Here is a 25,619-nt window from a genome sequence, read left to right on the forward strand (position 1 = left end):
GGGAAAGACAAAATATTTGTCCAGCCAACTTGACACAACTGTGGAAGCATTGGAGTCAATATAGGCCACCGTCCCTGTGGAATGCTTTTGAGACCTTTGTGGAGTCCATGCCCCAACAAATTGAGGCTGTTCTGAGGGCAAAGGGGGGGTTGCAACTAAATATTAGGCCTATACTGCATTGTTTGTTACATAATAGTCATGCTGCAAGGCACAGCTACAGTATAAGCCATTTATAGCCTTATTGTCATGCTCTGATTCCTCAGAGGATCTCTCTACATGTAGGATGAGTGCACTAATGCTTACAGACAGATATGGGTTGAGGCTAAAGCCAAGTAGTAGGAGTCTGTGGAGCATACAGTTGAAGTCGGAAGTTTACATACACCTTAGCCAAATACATTTAAACTCAGTTTTTCACAATTCCTGACATTTAATCCTAGTAAACATTCCCTGTCTTAGGTCAGATAAGATCACCACTTTATTTTAAGAATGTGAAATGTCAGAATAATTGTCACGATCGTCGTATCGAGTAGACCAAGGCGCAGCGTGTTGAGCGAACATACTTTATTTAATTAAAGTGTACACACGAATAACAAAACAACAAACGATACCGTGACGTCCTAAGTCTAAACACAACCAACTGGAACAAACCAAACGGAAACAAGATCCCACAAACACTAAGGGAAAACAGACGGTTTAAATATGGTTCCCAATCAGAGACAACCAGCCACAGCTGACACTCGTTGCCTCTGATTGAGAACCACACTGGCCAACATAGAAATACAATACTAGAACACGACATAGAAACACAAACACATAGAAACTACACACCCTGGCTCAAAATATAGAGTCCCCAGAGCCAGGGTGTGACAGTACCCCCCCCCAAAGATGGTCATTATGGCCAAACAGTTCTAGTTTTGTTTCATCAGACCAGAGGACATTTCTCCAAAAAGTACGATCTTTGTCCCCATGTGCAGTTGCAAATCGTAGTCTGGCTTTTTTATAGTGGTTTTGGAGCAGTGTCTTCTTCCTTGCTGAGCGGCCTTTCAGGTTATGTCGATATAGGACTCACTTTACTGTGGATATAGATACTTTTGTACCTGTTTCCTCCAGCATCTTCACAAGGTCCTTTGCTGTTGTTCTGGGATTGATTTGCACTTTTCACACTAAAGTACGTTCATCTCTAGGAGACAGAACGCATCTCCTTTCTGAGTGGTTTGATGGCTGCGTGGTCCCATAGTGTTTATACTTGCGTACTATTGTTTGTACAGATGAACGTGGTACCTTCAGGCGTTTGGAAATTGCTCCCAAGGATGAACCAGACTTGTGGAGGTCTACAATTTATTTTCTGAGGTCTTGGCTGATTTCTTTTCATTTTCCCATGATGTCAAGCAAAGAGGCACTGAGTTTGAAGGTAGGCCTTGAAATACATCCACAGGTACACCTCCAATTGATTCAAATGATGTCAATTAGCCTATCAGATGCTTCTAAAGCCATGACATCATTTTCTGGAATTTTCCAAGCTGTTTAAAGGCACAGTCAACTTAGTGTATGTAAACTTCTGACCAACTGGAATTGTGATACAGTGAATTATAAGTGAAATAATCTGTCTGTAAACAATTGTTGGAAAGATTCCTTGTGTCATGCACAAAGTAGATGTCCTAACCGACTTGCCAAAACTATAGTTTGTTAACAAGAAATTTGTGGAGTGGTTGAAAAACGAGTTTTAATGACTCCAACCTAAGTGTATGTAAACTTCCAACTTCAACTGTACATAGATAGGCCTAATCTACAGTACACCAGAAACCACTGGAACCCAGTTGTGTGTGCCTGTGCTCTGATGGGGGAGGGACTACACACTGGAATATTAATGCAGTGAAAAGAGATCCAGACTTATTTTCAGAAGTTTGGATGCTTCCCTCTTGTGTGAGTGTCTGTGTATGTGTTTGTGTGTGTCTTGTTAAATCTTGGTGTAATCTGTTGTAATTCCTTTTCATCTGTAAAGACTACAGATTGAGGGGATTTCATCAACTCTAAATCAACTATTCTGCCACAATCTGCTCATCCCCCAGTAATGCCATCATTAGCTACATGAAATGTGTATTTTGTTCTGTCCTTTGAAATGCACTGGGACACTGTGGAGCTGTTTGTGAGATGAAGGCTCATTTAAATGAGGCTGCATCAGTTGTAAAGCTTCTGAATGCTCATAACTGCCAGCTGGAGGCATCAGCTGTGTATTTACATAGTCCTCAATGGCCATGTTGATAAAGAGTCTACAGAGGGAGCAGTAGCGGAGCATGGGTAAAATCACTGGGGAAGCCAAGCCAGAAAAAAAAGGCATATTACAACCTATGTGTTGTGATAATTGCATTGTTCGCTCTGTAACCTGTTAGTTCATATGCCTTACCACCGTGATAAATAGGCCTAAGGCTGAGACAATAAGAAGACACAGTGGCAGAATAAATTCAACCACACCTTTGTTTCATCACAAAACCAGAGAGCAACCTCTGTCCGGTGAAGTCCACAAAGCATATTGCATGTAACAAACAGTTACATGACCTACAGCATTGTCAAGCAAGTTAATGTTTCAGACATTTTCAGACTACTAAACAACTATTGATTTAGAACCACGGAGAGTTACCTCAAGTCGCAAAGAAAACAGGATCTGTCTCCACCATTTCAACTTCAACATTTCAACATCATCAAATCACCTATGTTTATTCTAAACCAAAAACAATTTAGTCCAATTTAAGCTAAATATGATGTGGCTGTCCATGGTTCTGATTTCTCTCTGTTTGTGTATGTGCGTGCAAGTAGAAAAAACATTTTGACTCACCCTACATGTAGAGAAACGCCAATGTCATCCTCCTATTTTTCATATTGACGAAACAGTCGATGACTCTGTCATACAGTACACGCTTTTAGTTTTTGTTGTCCTAGGCTACCTGGCTAAAATGCTTGCTCGCTAGCCTAAATACCTTTAATCGTCAACGATTAGCCAGCTAGTTAACATTAGCCTACGACATCTAGCTACATATTGAACTTCCATCCTCTCAGGCCAGGGGCACAATATATGAATTTATGGTTGGATCAGAATTGCAGTTTATAATTATTGGCCAGTATGGAGAATTAAGTAAAACCACAAGTCCAAATCCCTATCCCCATCCATGGCTAATTTAGGAAAGGGACCATTTTAGCTAGCTAGCCATCAGAGGACAACAACATTCAAGTTTTGTCTGTCAATTATGTTTTGCTTTTGATGTGATGTGATTTGGTGTGAAGCCAAATCCAAACTGGCTTCCCTTGTAAACCAGAAGCCATGGATTACAGGAAACATCCGCACTGAGCTAAAGGGTAGAGCTGCCGCTTTCAAGCGGGACTCTAACGGGACTCTAACCCGGACGCTTATAAGAAATCCCGCTATGCCCTCCGACGAACCATCAAACAGGCAAAGAGTCAATACAGGACTAAGATTGAATCGTACTACACCGGCTCTGACGCTCGTCGGATGTGGCAGGGCTTGAAAACTATTACAGACTACAAAGGGAAGCACAGCCGCGAGCTGCCCAGTGACACAAGACTTCCAGACGAGCTAAACCACTTCTATGCTCGCTTCGAGGCAAGCAACACTGAAGCATGCATGAGAGTACCAGCTGTTCCGGATGACTATGTGATCACGCTCTCCGTAGCCGATGTGAGTAAGACTTTTAAGCAGGTCAACATTCACAAGGCCGCAGGGCCAGATGGATTACCAGGACGTGTACTCCGAGCATGTGCTGACCAACTGGCAAGTGTCTTCACTGACATTTTCAACATGTCCCTGACTGAGTCTGTAATACCAACATGTTTCAAGCAGGCCACCATAGTCCCCGTGCCCAAGGACACTAAGATCACCTGCCTAAATGACTACCGACCCGTAGCACTGACGTCTGTAGCCATGAAGTGCTTTGAAAGGCTGGTCATGGCTCACATCATCACCATTATCCCAGAAACCCTAGAACCACTCCAATTTGCATACCGCCCCAACAGATCCACAGATGATGCAATCTCTATTGCACTCCACACTGCCCTTTCCCACCTGGACAAGAGGAACACCTACGTGAGAATGCTATTCATTGACTACAGCTCAGCATTCAACACCATAGTGGCCTCAAAGCTCATCACTAAGCTAAGGATCCTGGGACTAAACATCTCCCTCTGCAACTGGATCCTGGACTTCCTGACGGGCCGCCGCCAGGTGGTAAGGGTAGGTAACAACACATCTGCCACACTGATCCTCAACACGGGGCCCCTCAGGGGTGCGTGCTCAGTCCCCTCCTGTACTCCCTTTTCACCCATGACTGCATGGCCAGGCACGACTCCAACACCATCATTAAGTTTGCCGACGACACAACAGTGGTAGGCCTGATCACCGACAACGATGAGACAGCCTATAGGGAGCAGGTCAGAGACCTGGCCGTGTGGTGCCAGGATAACAACCTCTCCCTCAATGTGACCAAGACAAAGGAGATGATTGTGGACTACAGGGAAAAAAAGAGGACTGAGCACGCCCCCATTCTCATCGATGGGGCTGTAGTGGAACAGGTTGAGAGCTTCAAGTTCCTTGGTGTCCACATCACCAACGAACTATCACAGTCCAAACACACCAAGACAGTCGTGAAGAGGGCACGACAAAGCCTATTCCCCCTCAGGAGACTGAAAAGATTTGAATTGAATTGCATCGACACACTGTAAAATAAACCTTGTTAAGGATTTGGCTTGTGGCTTGTTCCACCATGTCTAATTATAAGACCGTTCTTCTGTCTTCTGTGTCTCTGTAGAAATATCGTCAGTGCATGGCTGGACTGCTTGCCCCACCCTATGGAGTTATGGAAAGTGGTGGACGCAGCACTGACAGTGAGTACAAGAACTACAGTGACATCAGTAATGTTCACCTACAGTAAAATGCTCCTTACTGGCCTACCTCTTGCCTTTACTATGAAATAAGCGATATCACAGTTTGAAAGTCTAAGAATAGTCAGGTATCTCCCCTCAGATAAGGTTTTGAAGTGAAATGACTAATGATGTTTTTCCTGAAGGGTAAAAACACACACACTCTTCTTACTGTACAAATCTCCCTTGGGGACTGTCCAATGATATTATGTAACACACTCAAGGAGATTCTAGTCGACACATACTGTATCTACATTCAACATAGCATCGCGATTATGTATTTATCTGTCTAAGTATATTTGTGAACATGCACCAATTGTTGCATAGAAACAAGTGCTAGTCATGTCTGAAAATAAATACTAATCTGTGGGATTTATTTTGTGTTGCTTTGGCTTTAAACTCAGACTTAATGTTTTAGGAATGAAAACAAGTGGCATTTTTCTATTTTCTTACTCAGGAATGCCTGACAAAGAGAACATAAGCAACAACTCTTTTGGATCCATCTCTAAACATCTGAATAAGGTACAGTAGTGTATCCTGAACACAAAACGGAGACTTCATCATTAAATATCATAATGATTTACTTTCACCATCAAACATTGTCCACTATCATCATCCAAAAAGCACGGTATGACTGTGGCAGTAACCATGAAATCTTGGCAGCCCAGAGACAAAATCTAGCGTAAACGTCTGTGTACGAGAGATTAGTAACCACTTTATGTGAAGTGAATATCATCCAGATTGAACACTGTTGTGAATGGCAGAGTGACAGTTGGTGGTAAAGTGATGGGTATTTACTCATATGTACTTGCTGCTTACGTGGATCCTGATCTAACAACATCCTCTGTAGTTGCCAGAAGCTCTAAATAAGTCTGGAATGTGGAGTTTGTTTAAAGTTTGACTAAATATAAACAAGGCTGCTTCTAAGACCTGGCTTCCGTTGGTGTGCATCATGTCCTTAGTAGTTCCCGTTCCACCTTAACCCTGTGGTGACTTCCTTACCTCCATTCATATAACATGGTGCTACTCTGGAGGGGGTTTCACTATTTATTGCCGCTTGGACTTTGTTCTTTTCAGACCAGCCAAAACATGTGCACAATAAATAACTACAAGGACAGTATAAATTAGGTTTTTTATTTTTGTATTTTTTTGCAAACCCTCCTGCGGTTGTATTGTTGGTAAATATTTGCCTAACTCGAAGGCTCTACATATTTCAGTCACAGAAAAAAAACATATGCAGTGATAATCTTTTTGTTATGTAATTCATACCTTCAGTTAAAGGTGAGTGCACCCATCTATATGAATATTAGACCAGTGAACCCTAACCCTATAGACACAGAATGCATAAATTCCCACAGTAATACATTAATTATGGGAATCCACAGTCCTCACTGACATGTACGTTAAGTGCACATGCTGTAGCCTATATATTCTTAATGAGTCCAAATTATCACTGATGCATGTAGAAAGCTCTTGAAATGTCACCTACAGTATGTGACTATAGTATGCCCACTTCGAACTACATCCTTGTGTTCATCCTCTCATGTCATTTTATGACCATCATAAGATGTTAAAGTGGGTCAACTGTGCTGTGGTGTTAGTGCATTTCACCCTCATCATTGATGATGAATTTATATAGTGGTTAAGCATCTATGTAACTATTGGTCATGGCTGTGAGAGTAATGATGTTAGAAAAGAGGTTATGTAGAGTTTGAACAGCAGTCATTATGTCCACTCTGTAGTGCATGGTGTGCTGCTTTAGTGCATAGTCTCTCTTGATGTTTTTACCTTATGAATACCACATCCATCCACGACTAGTTCAAGGTGGTTTCTGTGCTGTGGGTCCAAGGGTTTGGGATGTAAGCACTGACATCTGCTAATGAATCTAGTAAATAAATGCCCATTTAATGGGGCCATGTTGATAGTGGAGGTTGTTAGTGGTAAAGACTACCTCTACAAAAATGCCTAATCTCTGTCATCATTGAAAAACATAGGGAGGGAACTGTGACCATTCACTACAGTCTGTATCATGTCATACTATCACTCATTTCCATATCATCCCTGTCCTTTATTTTGTGCTTTTATTTTGGAATCCATGATGTTTCCTTGTGTGTGTTTTTTCAGTCATTGTCATGTCATTTGATTTTTCAGAATTCATTAATTGAAAGCCCAGCCAAACTCCATCCTAAATCCATTTCTCAGATAGTAAAGACCATCACACCAGTAAAGGCCAACTCCTCTGTTTCTATTGTAAAGCCCTGCCTCTACTCCATCCTTCTATTCTCTCCCAACAGGTCCCATCTGAGAAAATCCTGCGAGCGGGGAAGGTTCTCCGTGATGCTATCCTCTCCAGAGCTCCCCACATGATCCGAGACAGGAAGTACCACCTGAAGACATACAAGTGGGTTGTAGTATCTCATGTACCATGTACACCTGCTACTCTCATGTCACAGAATGTGTACATCTGTGTGTGCGCGTGTATTGTTAATGTCTGTTTTTTGCTGTATGTATTTCCTGATGTGATGTGTGTATCTCCTGCAGGCAATGCTGTGTGGGAACAGAGCTGGTTGACTGGCAGATGCAGCAGAGCTCCTCTGTTTACTCTCGCATTCAAGCAGTGGGCATGTGGCAGGTGCTGCTGGAGGAAGGTGTTCTCAACCACGGTGAGCCACAAAAGTACAATAGACCGTAGCTAAGGATACCCTCTGTGTGTGTGGGCCATTCCACGAAAAGAGTGCCTTTTGCATCCCTTTAATATTTTAAGTAGAAATTGTGCACCAATATTGCATTTTAAAAGCCTGTTATATTAAATGAAGTGCCCGTTAATATAGACCACATGGAGAATTCAATAAATCAGATTCTTTTATATGAATAAAGGCTTGCTAAAGTGCTAAAATTCAGCATTTTGACGTGCCCCTCAGTCAACCCTGTCACTTCTAGGAAGATTTTAACCCACATTTCTCCAAGTTTCACCATCATTGTTAAGCCCTAGTTATTTTGATGCTTTGACAAAGTCTTCTCTGAAGATGATAATTTATATAATGTGATTAGTGATTAATTTATGTCAAATGTCAACAATTACAAATTTGCATTCAATTGCCACTCCCTGTTGCACACAACAAGCTTGCATTCCCTCTGTCTCAAGGGTATTTATGGCTGAAATCTGTTTATGGTCAACCCTGTTACTTTATTTGGCACTTAATAGGCACTTACTATAGTAATTTGAGATGGGGAAAACATGTTTTTTATGAAGTTGACAGAATGTTAAAATTAGGTGAAAACAACCTTTTTATTTTCACCAAGTTACACTTCTCAAAAGGCACCGAATTGGTGGAATGACCCGTGTGTGTGTGTGTGTTTGTGTGTGTGTACCTGTGTATGCATGCATGTAAAATATGCTGTGTTGGGATTGTGCTGCAGTGGACCAGGAGCTGACCTTCCAGGACAAGTATATTTTCTACCGTTTCCTGGTTGATGAGCAGGAAGACGCTCCCCTGCCCACTGAGGAGGAGACCAGGGAGAGTGATGAGGAGCTGCAGGATACCCTCCTCCTCCTCTCTCAGGTCGGCCCTGATGCCCACATGCGCATGATCCTGAGGAAACCGTAAGGACCAATCATAGAGATTGCCACCTGCTGGTATGATAGATATACAGTATCTGCAGGTTTGGCAGTTTGGGTTAGGAAAGATATATGTATGTATATATGTATATATGTGTGTAAGCTAAGTGCAAAGCTGATGCTAGCAAAGCTGATGCTAGCAAAGCTGATGCTAAAGTCCTGTTCAAAGTGAATCAATTAGATTGTAATCAAGGTCAAATAATTGTTTAATTGGTGCATATTTCCCCTTCCCCAGTCCAGGACAGAGGACAGCGGATGATTTGGAGATCATTTATGAGGAGCTGCTCCATATAAAGGCCTTATCGCACCTATCCACCACTGTGAGTGCAGATTCGGTTACAATAATAACCCATTGTAGGCCTATATTAGATGTCGGCAACAGTCGTCCCGCGGGCCGGTTTTGGATGTTGTTTTTTTGTAATGTTTTTAAAAAACAAATTCAATGATTTTTGGAAAAAGAAAAATGTGTAAAAGAAAAAGACTGTAAAAGCACCAGGAATTCAGCAAAAAAATATTTGTATTCAGTAAATCTGTTCCCAAGTATTCTTACAAATAAAAAGAGAGAAATATGTGATCGTGTCTCAATGTAATGAGGTGTGAAATTATTGTTATTTTCAAATGCAATCTATTTTTGAGTTTACTTATGGTCAATTTGCAGTGTACAAATTATTATAATTATGTTCCGTCCCCCCGACCATCCGCTTGAATCTAGTTGCCTACCACTGGCCTATATGATTTCACCTCTAACCTATCTGGTTTTCCTATGCTTCTACAGGTAAGGAGGGAACTAGCCAGTGTCCTGATCTTTGAGTCCCATGCCAAAGCAGGAACAGTGTGTAAGTAGTGTAACACTGTCTTCATGACCGGAGTTCAATTTATTTAACCTAATCAACTTTGCACGCAAGACATCGTTTTATAAATGCATTATCTACATGGAGGTTGTATACTAAACCCTTTTTTTCTGTTGAATTCTTTGAAATGTTTTGGTGGAAAACCTCTTTATAACCTCTTTACATATCAGTTTTTTGTTGTAATCTTTCACTTGTTCAGTGTTCAATCAAGGGGAGGAAGGCACATCGTGGTACATCATTCTAAAGGGCTCTGTAAACGTTGTCATTTATGGAAAGGTAAAAAAAAAAATCAGCCTTCAGAAATAACATGTATTATTTGAATCTCTCATCTCATACAATTGATCCCCATTTGATCAATACAGCTAATCACCATAGCTTACTATAGAATATATGAGTGTGTAAGAGTTATATAATTTAAAATATGCTGTATGTGCTCTCACTCACCTCATTTTCCCTGCATCGCACATGTATTCTTTGTTTGCTTGTTTCACACAGGGGGTTGTTTGCACGCTGCATGAGGGAGATGACTTTGGGAAGCTTGCCCTGGTCAACGATGCCCCCCGCGCCGCCTCCATTGTCCTACGAGACGATAACTGCCACTTCCTACGTGTGGACAAGGAGGACTTCAACCGGATCCTGAGAGTGAGTTATCTGGGGAAGTTAACGTGGCCCTCCTCCACCTCTGCTCAGTGTCAAGTCCCACTATCATTTTTCAATGGTATAGTCTCCCTCTATTGGTTGAGGTTCAACATTGCAGAATGATGCCTACATTAAAGGATACTCTACTATCAACTTTGTAGTTCAATGGAGACAGATGTCTGTAGAAAAGGTACAGGATAAACCCTAAGGCAAACCTTCAACTGTTAGCCTCTTGTCTCTCTACATTCTCCCTCCACAGCCTATTGTTTAGCCTGGCCCATATGCAGCCTGCATCAGACTTTGATAGGACATCAGGGTCTTGATTGTGTCTATTGAAAAGCGGATGGATGGATGATGGTTATCTGTGTGATCCACAGAGGCAGGCACTCTGTATTAGGCTCAATCAATCCTCTGTATATCTCCTGTTGGCTCTGGCCTGATGGGCTGCTAGGCCAGACACAGGCTACGTCCCAAATGGAACCCTATTCCCTATATAGTACCCTACTTTTGAATAGAGCCCTATGGGCCCTGGTCAAAAGTTGTGCACTACATAGGAAATAGGGTGTCATTTGGGATGCAGCCTCAGTCAAACTGCTGACCTCCCAGTCTCCCTGTCAGTTGTACTAGCATACTAATCCATCAGGCTTACAGTACCATAGTCCTGATGGGATGATGTAGTCAGGCCTCTGCATGCGAACTACCAGGGGCCATATTTAAGTCAGAGAAAGAAGTCAACTATCCCCCCATTATTTTGGCTGCATGTACTGTAGGCCTATTCTGCAGGATTTGCTTGTACAATATTACCGATATATATTATTATAATATACAGTATATATATACACTATATATACACACAGTGGCAAGTTTATTAGGTACACCCATCTAGTACCAGGTCGGACCCCTTCTTTGCCTCCAGAACAGCGTACCGAGATGCCGTTCTGCACACAACTGTTGTAGTGCACAGTTATTTGCCTGTTTGTGGCCCGCCTGTTAGTTTGCACGATTCTTGACATTCTCCTTCGACCGCTCATCAATGAGCTGTTTTCGCCGCCAACTGGATTTATTTTGTTTGTCGCACCATTCTCGGTAAACCCTAGACACTGTCGTGCGTGAAAAGCCCAGGAGGCCGGCCGTTTCTGAGATACTGGAACCGGCACGCATGGCACTGACGATCATACCACGCTCAAAGTCGCTTAGGTCACTCGTTTTGCCCATTCTAACGTTCAATCAAACAATAACTGAATGCCTCGATGCCTGTCTGCCTGCTTTATATAGCAAGCCACGGCCATGTGACTCACTGTCTGTAGGAGTGAACCATTTTTGTGAACAGGGTGGTGTACCTAATAAACTGGCCACTGTGTGTGTATATACGTATATATACATACATACATACATATACAAAAGTATGTGGACATCCCAAAATTTGAAATTGTGTTTTTTACATTGGATAAAAGTAGAGACTCAGAGCTACAAAATGGTATACCACATACTACAGTTGAGGAACAATGGGAAAGTAATTATGCTTCGAAAGTTGATAAACTTGTAACTTCACTTTTGAGAAAATGGACCTTGAATGATTTGGTACACCTACTGGAGAGCTCTTCTTTGTCTACACCTATTCAGCATAGTTCACACCCTCTTAAGCCTTAGCCCCACCCATCTCTTTAAGGATTCATGTATGAGGCCATGTGCTAAACAGAGTAAAGAAGTGTAGTAAACAACCAAAGATTTCAAGACTAAAAGTGGGTTAAGTAGTAGCCTACAATAAGGAAAAACTCCAGGTAAAAATACACTTTATCTAGTCCTTGGCCCATATCCTAATCTGACTTTGAAAGTGTACAGATCAAAATATTGTATCAATATTTTATAATTATTAGATGATGCTTACCCAGACACTTGTCTAAATTGATGGGTCATGTGAAATAAATGCTATAACCACCCCCCAGCCACATCTAGCTAAGTGGATGGGTCACTATTGTCTAAACATGTACACGTCCATGAAATACAATAAATGGCCGTAATCACCCCCAGACACACCTGGCTAACTTGATGGGTCATGTAATCATTCTCGTACGAAGTGTAGTCTTTTGTTTAGACATGTAGCTAGCTAGCTAAACAATGAACCATAATCCCAACCCATAGCTACAGTACAAACGGATTGTCATAGCTAGCCACCATGCATGAAATGCTGGAGTATGAATCTGCAGGTAGCTAAAGCTAACCAACTTGGTTCAATGTTAGCTAGCTAGCTAACATTAGGCTATAACTAGCAATGCAAATAGTTTTCTGAGATACAAATAATATTACTACACAGATTATACACGTAACGTTAGCTAGCGAGTCAGCAAGCTAACGATTGCTAGCTTGCTAACATTACGCTTTATCTTGCAATGAAAACGACTTTCTGACAAAAGTTGAAACTTATAATATCTGAAAATATCTGAAAATGCTAGACTCTTACCCGTATACATGGATGAACGCTTCACGGCAGTGTGTCTTTTCCGTTTGGTTTGTAGCTAGTTACAGCTTGTTTGGCCCATTGTTGTGTCAAGACACTCTGGTTCACACTGACCGTGTGCAGAAAGTAGTCCATCACAATTTTTTCCCACTCATCTTTGTCAATAGCGCCTGCTAAATTCTGGGCCGCAATGTTGTTGAGAGCAGTAGCAACACTTTTTCAGTTATCCATGGCTTATATCTTTCAAAAAAGCCACGGTAGCAAGGACTATCTACACATACTGAGCAGCTCATGTTATAGACAGAAGCGAGCTACATGGCAGACCAATCCAAACTCATCTCTCGGCATGTCCAGCCCATCCATTATCTCAGCCAATCATGGCTACCGGGAAGGTTCCTGTCTTTTTCCGTAAATGTAACAATTTCATTCGTTTTTACAGATGGTATACAAGTTTGTTATAAAGGCACATGAAAGTTCACATGTTCCAGATGGCATTTCTGCCAAAAAAATGCATTTTGATAAAAAACATTAGAATAACGTTCAAATGCCTCTCCTGTGAAGTAGTGACGTTTGACATATGCCTAGCTTCTTGAAACTGGTCTTATTTATGATGTTATAATGATGAATTTGTGCCTGTGTGTGTGTGTGTGTGTGTGTGTGTGTGTGTCCAGGACGTGGAGGCCAACACGGTGCGTCTGAAGGAACATGATCAGGATGTTCTGGTCCTGGAGAAGAGCCCCAGCAGCAGCCAGACCTCCACCCACGGCACCACCACCACCTCCCACTACAAGTAGCCTACTGAGCTAACTCTATCAGTCTCACCTTTTCATCTACTCACTATATGATTAAACCACTTACTGTAGCAGCACTGTTCAATAGAGGTAGATTTATATAGGAAGTTAAAGGGGACTGTAGGTGTGTGAGACCCTAACCTCACTCCCTTCAGGAAAGAGTATGAGAAACTGGAAGACAAGTCCCAAATGGCACCCTATTCCCTTTAGAGGAGTGTGGTTAGTGTGTGAGATACTCTCTTGAAGAGATTTGTGAGTGGAAGAAGTGGGTGAGTTTGAGTTACTCTCTGCTAAAGGGTGTGTAGTAGTGTGGAGCTAGAGACCGGGCATCAGTTCTAGGGTAAGCCAAGGCTGTGACTGCGAGGCTGCAGACGTGTGTTATCTACTAGCTAGGCTTAATGGAGGTTGCTGCCAGTGACCGCGGCTGCAGTAATGGAGAGAGACACTTTAATGGTAATCACTGAGAGATGGACTCCCATGGAGAAGGCAGGCCCCGTGGGTCACAATCACTCTGCCAAGGTTGGCCTCTAATCAACTACGGTGCCAGTCACATATGAAGAGTGTGAGGGTGTCAAGCTCCTCTCCTTCCCCAGTGGAGTGCCTGGCACACACCGCCTGTGTCCCAAATGCCACCCTATTCCCTATTTAGTGCACAACTTTTTTTTACCAGGACCCTATGGAGGAATAGGGTGCCATTTGGGACACATACACCTTGTTTTCTGTCTCCCCTTAACTAGCCAATCACAACAAGCCTGGCTTTGTAGTGTGTTGATTATTAAGGTCAAGTGGTGGTCTCTCCCTCTGTTTACCTATGGAGAGACTTCCACACCCACTCTCACCCAGCCAGCCCATTATAACCTACAGCACTGGTCAGGATCTCTTTGACTGTAGTTTGGATTATTATCTAATGTAGTAATCACAGGCAGGTATTCAGATGACACGGCTCAGTGAAGTGTGGATGGAATAGGAACTGTAGTGAGAACTAGCAGGAACCTGTCTTGTTTAATTTAATAGGTGATTGATTGACACTGCCATTCCAGATACACTGTGATGTCAGGGACACCAGAGAAGATTCTGGAGCACTTCCTAGAAATGATGCGACTGGACTCTCACCTCAACGAATCAGGTACAGTAGTGCACTCTGTCCCTCCAATAACATCTCTGGCCACTGTGTACTGTTGTATTTCTGTGTAGGGACCAAATTACCACTATTTCAACCCTATGTGATATGGACTAATGTAGATGGATGTGTTGTGTTCGTCATGGCTGTCGTGTTTAGATTGTCTCCACTGTACCCTCTGAGAGAGAGAGCATCCATCCTCCGTGCTGCTGCTGACCTGTTTGTTCATGTCTATAATTAGTAGCGCATCACAGTGCTTATCTAATTACACTTGGTTGTGTGGACTCTCCTGGCTGCTTTCATGTCCCAGCCGTCCACGGTGACAGAGCCATGTGTGATCAAGCCTATAATACTGTCAGCATGCTGGCCTGGCACCCATTCATCTGACATCACAGGTGCCTCTTTCTCTATCTCTCCCTCTCTCTGCACAGACCCAGCTCTGGACGACTTTGTGCTCATGCACTGCGTCTTCATTCCTAACAGCCAGCTGTGTCCAGTGCTCATGGCCCAATATCCTTTCAGTCACTGAAAATAGCAAATTATGAGCGTATATGTTTTTGTGTGAATTTTTACAAATGAGTATCAGTATCCCTTATGTATCCTGTATGTATTAGACATCCAAGAGTAGGATCAGAATCAGGATATAGGATCAGGTCCCCCATGTCCTAATAATCATATTCATTGTTACTTAAATGGCAAAACTGATCCTGAATCAACACTCTGAGATGCTTGCTACAAATGGCCCCTGGACTAAAATGGGAGTCAAGCTGTAGCTCCTATGTGTTTCTGTCCTTAACGTCACTGCACCTACCACGCTGAGGCGTCCCAGGGCTCAGAACAGGAGCGTCTGGACTACACCTTGAACAACAAGAGGAGGGTGATCAGGCTGGTGCTGCAGTGGGCCTCAGTACATGGAGATCACCTTCAGGAGGAGGACGCCTCACTAGCCTTCCTAGAGGTCAGTGGATACATCCCAAATGGCACCCTATTCCCTATGTCGTGCACTACTTTTGACCAGAGCCCTAGCCCAAAGGTAGTGCACTATAAAGGGAATAGGGTGCCATTTGGGACTTATATTCCTCACCATCTTTTCTTGTGTACTGGATTCAGCTTGTTGCTTAAAAAGATACTGCTTGCTGTACATTGTATAGTATTAGTGATCCTCATCTGATAATCCAAATGAGTTTGGGCTCATTTTGAACCTCTCCTCATTGTGAGTGTCGATATGTTGCAGGAGTTCTTTGTGTCTGTATCTGATGATGCCAGTGTGATTCCTGCTCTGAAAGATCAACTCCCAGAGTTAGAGAAGATAGTTAAAAACAGGTAAGTGTGTGTAAATGTACAGTGAGGGAAAAAAGTATTTGATCCCCTGCTGATTTTGTACGTTTGCCCACTGACAAAGATATGATCAGTCTATAATTTTAATGGTAGGTTTATTTGAACAGTGAAAGACAGAATAACAACAAAGAAATCCAGAAAAACGCATGTAAAAAATGTTATAAATTGATTTGCATTTTAATGAGGGAAATAAGTATTTGACCCCTCTGCAAAACATGACTTAGTACTTGGTGGCAAAACCCTTGTGTCACGATCGTCAGGGAGAGACCAATGCGCAGCGTGATGAATGAACATGTTTACTTTATTAAATTAAAGCACGACCAAAACAACAAACGACTCGTAACGTCCACGGTGACAATGACCGAACACGGAACAAAAACCCACAAACCCAAAGGGAAAACATACAGTTTAAATATGGCTCCCAATCAGAGACAACCAGCCAACAGCTGACACTCGTTGCCTCTGATTGGGAGTCACTCAGGCAAAACATAGCAATAGACGGACTAGAACCCCCAACATAGAAACACACCACATAGAACAAACACACCCTGGCTCAACAACTAGAGTCCCATAGCCAGGGTGTGACACCTTGTTAGCAATCACAGAGGTCAGACGTTTCTTGTAGTTGGCCACCAGGTTTGCACACATCTCAGGAGGGATTTTGTCCCACTCCTCTTTGCAGATCTTCTCCAAGTCATTAAGGTTTCGAGGCTGACATTTGGCAACTCAAACCTTCAGCTCCCTCCACAGATTTTCTATGGGATTAAGGTCTGGAGACTGGCTAGGCCACTCCAGGACCTTAATGTGCTTCTTCTTGAGCCACTCCTTTGTTGCCTTGGCCGTGTGTTTTGGGTCATTGTCATGCTGGAATACCCATCCACGACCCATTTTCAATGCCCTGGCTGAGGGAAGGAGGTTCTCATCTGACCACAACACTTTCACCCAGTTCTCCTCTGAATCATTCAGATGTTCATTGGCAAACTTCAGACGGGCCTGTATATATGCTTTCTTGAGCAGGGGGACCTTGCGGGCGCTGCAGGATTTCAGTCCTTCACGGCGTAGTGTGTTACCAATTGTTTTCTTGGTGACTATGGTCCCAGCTGCCTTGAGATCATTGACAAGATCCTCCCGTGTAGTTCTGGGCTGATTCCTCACCGTTCTCATGATCATTGCAACTCCACAAGGTGAGATCTTGCATGGAGCCCCAGGCTGAGGGAGATTGACAGTTATTTTGTGTTTCTTCCATTTGCGAATAATCGCACCAACTGTTGTCACCTTCTCACCAAGCTGCTTGGCGATGGTGTTGTAGCCCATTCCAGCCTTGTGTAGGTCTACAATCTTGTCCCTGACATCCTTGGAGAGCTCTTTGGTCTTGGCCATGGTGGAGAGTTTGGAATCTGATTGATTGATTGCTTCTGTGGACAGGTGTCTTCTATACAGGTAACAAGCTGAGATTAGGAGCACTCCCTTTAAGAGTGTGCTCCTAATCTCAGCTCGTTACCTGTATAAAATACACCTGGGAGCCAGAAATCTTTCTGATTGAGAGGGGGTCAAATACTTATTTCCCTCATTAAAATGCAAATTTATAACATTTTTGACATTTTTTCTTGATTTATTTGTTGTTATTCTGTCTCTCACTGTTCAAATAAACCTACCATTAAAATTATAGACTGATCATTTCTTTGTCAGTGGGCAAACGTACAAAATCAGCAGGGGATCAAATACTTTTTTCCCTCACTGTATTGTTACTGCGTTGCACTTATCTTTAGTGTCCCGAGCTTTAGAATGGTGTAATCTCATTTTGTTTACCTTTTCAGCTCTGATGATGCAAGATCTTCTCCAAAAAAGGTATGTGACCCAGCTATGACCCCGAGCACAGTAGTCGTATTCTGTGCTTTTGTTTTCATTGTCAACCCGCGCTATAAACTACCAGTCAAAAGTTTGGACACATCTGCTCATTCAAGGGTTTTTCTTTATTTTTTACTATTTTCTACATTGTAGAATAATAGTGAAGACATCAAAACTATGAAATAACACATATGGAATCATGTAGTAACCAAAAACATATATTTTATATTTGAGATTCTTCAAATAGACACCCTTTGCCTTGATGACAGCTTTGCACACTCTTGGCATTCTCTCAACCAGCTTCATGAGGTAGTCACCTGGAATGCATTTCAATTAACAGGTGTGCTTTCTTAAAAGTTAATTTGTAGAATTTCTTTCCTTCTTAATGTGTTTGAGCCAATCAGTTGTGACAAGGTAGGGGGGTATACAGAAAATAGCCCTATTTGGTAAAATACCAAGTCCATATTATGTCAAGAACAGCTCAAATAAGCAAAGAGAAACGACAGTCCATCATTACTTTAAGACATGAAGGTCAGTCAATCCGGAAAATTTCAAGAACTTTGAAAGTTTCTTCAAGTGCAGTCGCAAAAAACATCAAGCACTATGATGAAATTGACTCTCATGAGGACCGCCAAAGGAATGGAAGACCCAGAGTTACCCCTACTGCAGAGGATAAGTTCATTAGAGTTACCAGCCTCAGAAATTGCAGCCCAAATAAATGCTTCACAGAGTTCAAGTCACAGACACATCTCAACATCAACTGTCCAGAGGGGACTGTGTGAATCAGGCCTTCTTGGTTGCATTGCTGCAAAGAAACCACTACTAAAGGACACCAATAATAAGAAGAGACCTGCTTGGGCCAAGAAACACGAGCAATGGACATTAGACCGTTAGAAATGTGTACTTTGGTCTGGAGTCCAAATTTGAGGTTTTTGGTTCCAACCGCTGTGTCTTTGTGAGACGCGGTGTGGGTGAATGGATGATCTCCACATGTGTATTTCCCACCGTAAAGCATGGAGAAGGAGGTGTTATGATGTGGGGGTGCTTTGCTGGTGACACTGTCTGTGATTTATTTAGAATTCAAGGCACACTAAACCAGCATGGCTACCACAGCATTCTGCAGCGATACGCCATCCCATCTGGTTTGGGCTTAGTGGGAATATAATTTGTTTTTCAACAGGACAATGACCCAACACGCCTCGAGGCTGTGTAAGGGCTATTTTACCAAGAAGGAGTGTGATGGAGTGCTGCATCAGATGACCTGGCCTCCACAATCACCCAACCTCAACCCAATTGAGATGGTTTGGGATAAGTCGGACGACAGAGTGAAGGAAAAGCAGCCAACAAGTGCTCAGCATATGTGGGAACTCCTTCAAGCCTGTTGGAAAAGCATTCCAGGTGATGCTGGTTGAGAGAATGCCAAGAGTGTGCAAAGCTGTCATCAAGGCAAAGGGTGGCTATTTGAAGAATCTCAAATATAAAATATATTTTGATTTGTTGAACACTTTTTTGGTTACTACATGATTCCATATGTGTTATTTCATAATGTTGATGTCTTCACTATTATTCTACAATGTAGAAAATAGTAAATATAAAGAAAAACCCTTGAATGAGTAGGTGTGTCCAAACTTTTGACTGGTACTGAACGTACATTTCCCCCGCTCATGCTTTTGTTGTCATGCTGTCCTGTTTCAGCACAAAGTCCTGTTGCGGCAGTTCAGCATGGGGGATGAGAAGCTGCAGAAACGACAGGTCATCAAGAGTAATGATGAGAGTAAGTATGGCGTAGTGTATGTGTGAAATCATGCAGGATATGAGTTAGAAGAGAGCTAAAAGCTATAGAAAAGCACAGTGTAGTAGTATGAGCCTTTTGGCAGCCAGCAGTGACACAGTGTTTTGAACATCTACAATGACCTGGACTCTAGTTTGTCTTCCCATCCCCCATTCCTCCATGTTAATGACCCTGTATTGTGCTCTGTCCCCATGCAGTCCTGTTCAAAGTGTACTGCAGTGACCACACCTACACCACCATCCGGGTCCCCGTGGCCGCCTCAGTCAGAGAGGTCATCAGCGCTGTGGCCGACAAGCTGGGGTCAGCGGAGGACCTCCTCCTGGTCAACCTCAGTTCGGCCGGAGGTGAGAAGGGCCACAGCCACACGCTAATCAAACGATGGTGGACGCCACACAGTCTTTCCACACATAGCTATTTGCAGATGCTATGATGCTCATTAATCAGGGGCTGATTTACTGGGAAATGATTGGCTTTTGGTGCTGGATTGCTCTGTTCCAATTACCTGGTGTATGCTCAAGATAGTACCGTAGCCTGCAGGAGAGCAGCATAGAGAAAAGCTTGGGGCAATATTGCTGTTCTTGCTTCAACTCATAAGATTCTACACCCGCCTGTTGCTGCCATTGGCTGGTACTTGCTGTATGGATATTCCAGTGTCTCTGCCAGGGCGTACTTATCCACCTCTCTCTCTGGCCCATGTTTGATCTGCTCTTTCCCCGTACCAAGTAGTAAATAAAGCCAGAAGCGCAGCTGCTCCATGGTCTCTGAGACCCTAATCATATTGCCCATTAATCTAGTTATTTACTGGCATTTGTTTTGCTGCTAAGAATCTGGGCACAATTCTCTGCTGAGGATTCAGAGGAATTTGGATGCCCCAGTCTGTCATATTAATCAAATCAAATCAAATCAAATTTTATTGGTCACATGCGCCGAATACAACAGGTGCAGACATTACAGTGAAATGCTTACTTACAGCCCTTAACCAACAGTGCATTTATTTTAAACAAAAAAGTAAAAATAAAACAACAACAAAAAAAAGTGTTGAGAAAAGAAAGAGCAGAAGTAAAATAAAGTGACAGTAGGGAGGCTATATATACAGGGGGGTACCGTTGCAGAGTCAATGTGCGGGGGCACCGGCTAGTTGAGGTAGTTGAGGTAATATGTACATGTGGGTAGAGTTAAAGTGACTATGCATAAATAATTAACAGAGTAGCAGCAGCGTAAAAAGGATGGGGTGGGGGGGCAGTGCAAATAGTCCGGGTAGCCATGATTAGCTGTTCAGGAGTCTTATGGCTTGGGGGTAGAAGCTGTTGAGAAGTCTTTTGGACCTAGACTTGGCACTCCGGTACCGCTTGCCGTGCGGTAGCAGAGAGAACAGTCTATGACTAGGGTGGCTGGAGTCTTTGACAATTTTGAGGGCCTTCCTCTGACACCGCCTGGTATAGAGGTCCTGGATGGCAGGAAGCTTTGCCCCAGTGATGTACTGGGCCGTACGCACTACCCTCTGTAGTGCCTTGCGGTCGGAGGCCAAGCAGTTGCCATACCAGGCGGTGATGCAACCAGTCAGGATGCTCTCGATGGTGCAGCTGTAGAATTTTTTGAGGATCTGAGGACCCATGCCAAATCTTTTTAGTCTCCTGAGGGGGAATAGGCTTTGTCGTGCCCTCTTCACGACTGTCTTGGTGTGTTTGGACCATGATAGTTCGTTGGTGATGTGGACACCAAGGAACTTGAAGCTCTCAACCTGTTCCACTACAGCCCCGTCGATGAGAATGGGGGCAATATTGCCAGTTCTAATGCTAACATAATGCAGCCTCTTCAGAGTCTTCTTGACCACTTTCTTTGATGATGAAGTTAAAGGACGACTGGGGGTTATATCAGATGAAACAGCAGAGCTCCATGGCAACCGCAGCCAGTTAAACCCTGTAGCAGTGTAACCTTCTACTCCTGGGATTAGGGCTAAGTAAAATACCGGGGGGCATCTTTAGCACCTTACCCTTGTTATGTGACTTTTGAACATAGTATAATAATATGCTTATGTTTTTATATGATGATGATGATGATGATAATAATAATAATAATAATAATAATAATAATAATAATAATTGATTAAACTTCTATAGCGCTTTTCATAACAGAAATAAATCTCAAAGCGCTTCAAAAGCAAAAAACTAACAAACAAGCAATACACTATCATGAGTAGCCTAGAAAAAGCTAGCTAGGTCAACCAATAGAGGCCATAGATGGAGAGGGACAGTTCATGGCGTGATCAGAGGAAGGTGGTCAAAGAGATAGTTGAAGAAGAGTCTGGTGACGATCTTGTAGAGGGCTACTCTGGGAACAAGCTTGAGTTGTGTAGCCATTGGACCTTTCCTCCTTCACAGTGTGTGGCACCCACTTGGGTGATGGCTCAGCAGCTCTGGGCGCAAGAAAGCTCACCACACACAGTTCAGAGTAGTAGCCAGTCATCCTCCCTACGAACCCTCTGCCTCAGCACTGCATTCCTCCACTGCATTTCCCATTCCTCTCAAGCTTCAGATGGCTCCTCAAATGATGTTTTCAAAAGATCAGGAACCAGCAGCCAGGTGAAACAAAAAAGCTGGTAGCTGTGTCCAGATGAATCATTCAAACAAAAACATTAGCCAGCTAGCTTGCTAGCTACAGTAGCAAAGCCAAAAAGAGTTGACCTGCCAGTCAGTCTGCAAATTTGTGGGTTAAAACTACCAGATATATGTGATAAAGACTCAATGTTATAAAGAAAAAAACTGCTGATAATTCTTTTTTTTACAGGAGCTCTGTCTCATGTCTTTGCCATCTCTCGTTTGTTGTTTTCCTTCAGATAAAGTGGTGCTGAAGCCCAACGATATTTCAGTCTTCTCCACACTCAGCATCAATGGCCGTCTGTTTGTCTGCACCAGGGATCAACTGGATTCATTGGTGTGTAAATGCCCCTCAAATCTCGTGCATCTGTTACTTTGAAGCATGTTGCTTCTCATGTATTTCGCTCATGTAATATTTTGTTTTAAATCAACAGACATATGTTCACTGGCCGGAGGCTACTGTTGCATTTCGACTTGTTATAGTTGTGTAACTGTCATTGTATCTATCAAAATGGTCCTGTATTTCATATGAGTGTTAATTGTATGATGAAGAATGATATACAGACAAATGTAAATTATACTGTATATTAAGTGTGCGCTATATTTCAGACACCCTTGCCAGAGCAGGAAGGGCCCTCCACTGGCTCCATGGGCAGCTTTGAGTTGATGAGCTCTAAAGACCTGGCCTATCAGATGACTGTCTACGACTGGGAACTCTTCCACTGTGTACATGAGGTGTGTCAGACCACTGAGGGAATGAGGAATTACTTGATTCTATGGCTGTGTCCTAAATGACACCCTATTCCCTATATAGTGCACTACTTTCAACCAGAGCCCAATGGGGAATAGGGTGCCATTTGGGACGCAGTCTGTCTTCCTATCGATTAACTATTCAACCAATATATTGATACCTTATTATGGAAACTATCAGGGACACGGTAATTGACTTTCTCTCTTGCCCTGTTCTACAGCATGAGCTGATCTACCATACGTTTGGGAGGCAGAACTTCAAGAAGACCACAGCTAACATGGACCTGTTCCTCAGGAGGTTCAATGAGATCCAGCTGTGGGTGATCACAGAGATCTGTCTGTGTACTCAGCTCAGCAAGCGCGTTCAGATGCTCAAGAAGTTCATCAAGATCGCTGCCCAGTGAGTGGCACTTGCCATGTCCCAGTCCTCCTGTCGCCCTCTCTCTCTCATGCACGGATTCATGCACGTTTGTACACACACACACACACACACACACACACACACACACACACATGGCCCTGCTACTCTACAGCCATCGGGCGTCAGCCATTGAGGGAATGATTCCTTTGAAAAGAAATGAAAGCTGCTATACTGCCCTTGTTGTGCTCGTGTTGCGTCACGTCCAATGGCAGCGTCTAAGCTCAAGAATCGCTGAGGTTCAATTCTTGATGGCTGACGCATACATTCATTGATTGAAATAATGAGAAGTTGATTTTGGTTGCTTATGGTCTCGACTATATACCACTGGTCATTTTATTAAGAAGCTACTAGCTAGCATAATGTCAAGAAGCTACTAGCTAGCATAAAGTCAAGAAGCTACTAGCTAGCATAAAGTCAAGAAGCTACTAGTTAGCATAAACTCTTAGCTAGCTAGCTAGCTACATTGAGTACAGTTACATGCACACAATAATATGATTATTGTGAATAGTCAGATAGATATAATAGTTTGATTTAAACGTTTACATGCTTTGCAAGAAGAATGATTTCCCTAATAATCCTGTTTACATGGACACATCTGAAACCAGGCTACCTGATGGGACTTTGATAAATGCAGAAAATTGCCAATCAAAATAAACGTTCTACTACACATTCTACCACAGCCACCATGTTATTTTGGGGATTTCGGACATATAAAAGTTGTATGGGAAAACTATTTTTAAGATGCATAATTTTTCCGAACTCACTTTATTCGCGCAAAAGAAGGAAGCTTGCGCTGCTAGTGCTAGCACATATCTAATACACCGCTGTAACTCTGATTTAAGGCGTTTACATGTTATAATAATTCGAAAGATTGCTCAGAAAACCAGGTGTTTTAATCGGCGTATGCTTACTTCGATTATGATTTTACGCCGATTTAAGATAAACAGAGTAAGTAGGCAGTGCTACATGACTAATGCCATACTCGGCATACTGCCATAATCAGTTTAATATCGAATGTAAATGTACTCACGGACTATGTTCACAATGTAAACAAAAGCAACTAGTGTAATTAGAGGGTAATTTAGTACAACCACTAGCAACAATTTAAGGAGTACTTGCGAAAAACTGGACCAAAGCTATTGTACTTACACATAAGGATGAATATATTACAGTACATTAGGGGTATAAAAACAAATAAAGAGAGTCGCACACTCTATGTATAAAATCACTGTTAAGAAGGCACAGTGATGCCGAAACGTTGGTGGTTTCTTACCCAATAAATTACTGGGAGTTTATACATCGAGTGTGCGACTCTCTTTATTTGTTTTTATAGCTTACAGTTTATTCACCGTTAGTCAACACCTCTACACTAAATAATGTTATCTGGGTGTGCGCCAGCTCATGCTTTTTACAGTACAGTAGGGGAAAATAGAATAAAGGTGCTCAGGTAGCAGGTAGATTTTTTTTTTTTAGCAGAGCGACTTACAGTTAGTGCATACATTTTTTTCTTCCATACTGGACCCCCGTGGGAATCGAACCCACAACCCTGGCGTTGCAAGCGCCATGATCTACCAACTAAGCTACAGTAGGCAATTTCACATTGACTCGACGCTGATGGGAAAGCAACCAAACGTGTATAATGGCCACACACACACACACACACACACACACACAGACCCCTATGATGACTTATATTAGTCACATGTAACATGTGACCTGATCCTGATAAATGATTGGACTATTTTCTCTCTGTAACAGCTGTAAGGAGTATAAGAACCTCAACTCCTTCTTCGCTATCATTATGGGCATGAGCAACCCAGCCGTGAGCAGACTGAGTCAGACCTGGGAGGTGGGTGTCTGTCCGTCCGTCTTTGTCTGTCACGGTGTCTGTATATCTGTCTGTCCAACAACACTCACCTGTGTTTAGCACCTGCCCAAGAATATAGTGGTTTCATCTGTCTGTTAACCTTGCTTGTTATTTGTGTTGACAGAAACTACCCAGCAAATTCAAGAAATTTTACAGCGAATTTGAAAGCTTAATGGTGAGTAGTATGAACCATTTTAGCCCCATACAGTGGCTTGCAAAAGTATTCACCCCCCTTGGCATTTTTCCTATTTTGTTGCCTTACAACCTGGAATTAAAATGGATTTTTTGGGGGTTTGTATCATTTGATTTACACAACATGCCTACCACTTTGAAGATGCAAAATATATTTTTTATTGTGAAACAAACAAGAAATAAGACAAATAAGATATTTGTAGAACCACCTTTTGCAGCAATTACAGCTGCAAGTCTCTTAGGGTATGTCTCTATAAGCTTGGCATATCTAGCCACTGGGGTTTCTGCCCATTCTTTAAGGAAAAACTGCTCCAACTCCTTCAAGTTGGATGGGTTCCGCTAGTGTACAGCAATCTTTAAGTCATACCACAGATTCTCAGTTGGATTGAGGTCTGGGCTTTGACTAG

The 25,619-nt window shown here is 42.6% G+C and overlaps 1 protein-coding gene across 3 annotated transcripts in view; it reads left to right on the plus strand.

Moving 5' to 3' along the window:
• The window catches only part of LOC311130105 (rap guanine nucleotide exchange factor 4-like), a gene marked incomplete at its 5' end in the record, with an annotated part of 63,734 nt that overhangs the window by 35,696 nt on the left and 2,419 nt on the right, over positions 1 to 25,619 (plus strand). The window contains 23 exons of one of the 3 annotated variants that reach the window (XM_084162783.1): positions 4,818 to 4,893; positions 5,387 to 5,451; positions 7,081 to 7,134; positions 7,227 to 7,330; positions 7,471 to 7,592; positions 8,350 to 8,533; positions 8,784 to 8,868; positions 9,324 to 9,384; positions 9,599 to 9,675; positions 9,895 to 10,041; positions 13,168 to 13,286; positions 14,328 to 14,413; positions 14,839 to 14,912; positions 15,210 to 15,365; positions 15,642 to 15,730; positions 17,563 to 17,593; positions 19,289 to 19,367; positions 19,583 to 19,729; positions 22,222 to 22,319; positions 22,592 to 22,717; positions 22,954 to 23,132; positions 24,912 to 25,002; positions 25,145 to 25,195. In XM_084162783.1, coding sequence (XP_084018909.1) covers positions 4,818 to 4,893; positions 5,387 to 5,451; positions 7,081 to 7,134; positions 7,227 to 7,330; positions 7,471 to 7,592; positions 8,350 to 8,533; positions 8,784 to 8,868; positions 9,324 to 9,384; positions 9,599 to 9,675; positions 9,895 to 10,041; positions 13,168 to 13,286; positions 14,328 to 14,413; positions 14,839 to 14,912; positions 15,210 to 15,365; positions 15,642 to 15,730; positions 17,563 to 17,593; positions 19,289 to 19,367; positions 19,583 to 19,729; positions 22,222 to 22,319; positions 22,592 to 22,717; positions 22,954 to 23,132; positions 24,912 to 25,002; positions 25,145 to 25,195 — 2,301 coding nt within the window. Of the gene's footprint in view, positions 1 to 4,817; positions 4,894 to 5,386; positions 5,452 to 7,080; positions 7,135 to 7,223; positions 7,331 to 7,470; positions 7,593 to 8,349; positions 8,534 to 8,783; positions 8,869 to 9,323; positions 9,385 to 9,598; positions 9,676 to 9,894; positions 10,042 to 13,167; positions 13,287 to 14,327; positions 14,414 to 14,838; positions 14,913 to 15,209; positions 15,366 to 15,641; positions 15,731 to 17,562; positions 17,594 to 19,288; positions 19,368 to 19,582; positions 19,730 to 22,221; positions 22,320 to 22,591; positions 22,718 to 22,953; positions 23,133 to 24,911; positions 25,003 to 25,144; positions 25,196 to 25,619 lie in introns of all 3 variants that reach the window. The other 2 variants (XM_084162782.1, XM_084162784.1) reach the window with 2 other exon arrangements.

This window comes from Coregonus lavaretus (assembly GCF_964263955.1).
Source record: "Coregonus lavaretus genome assembly, chromosome: 5".
Classification (NCBI taxonomy): domain Eukaryota; kingdom Metazoa; phylum Chordata; class Actinopteri; order Salmoniformes; family Salmonidae; genus Coregonus; species Coregonus lavaretus.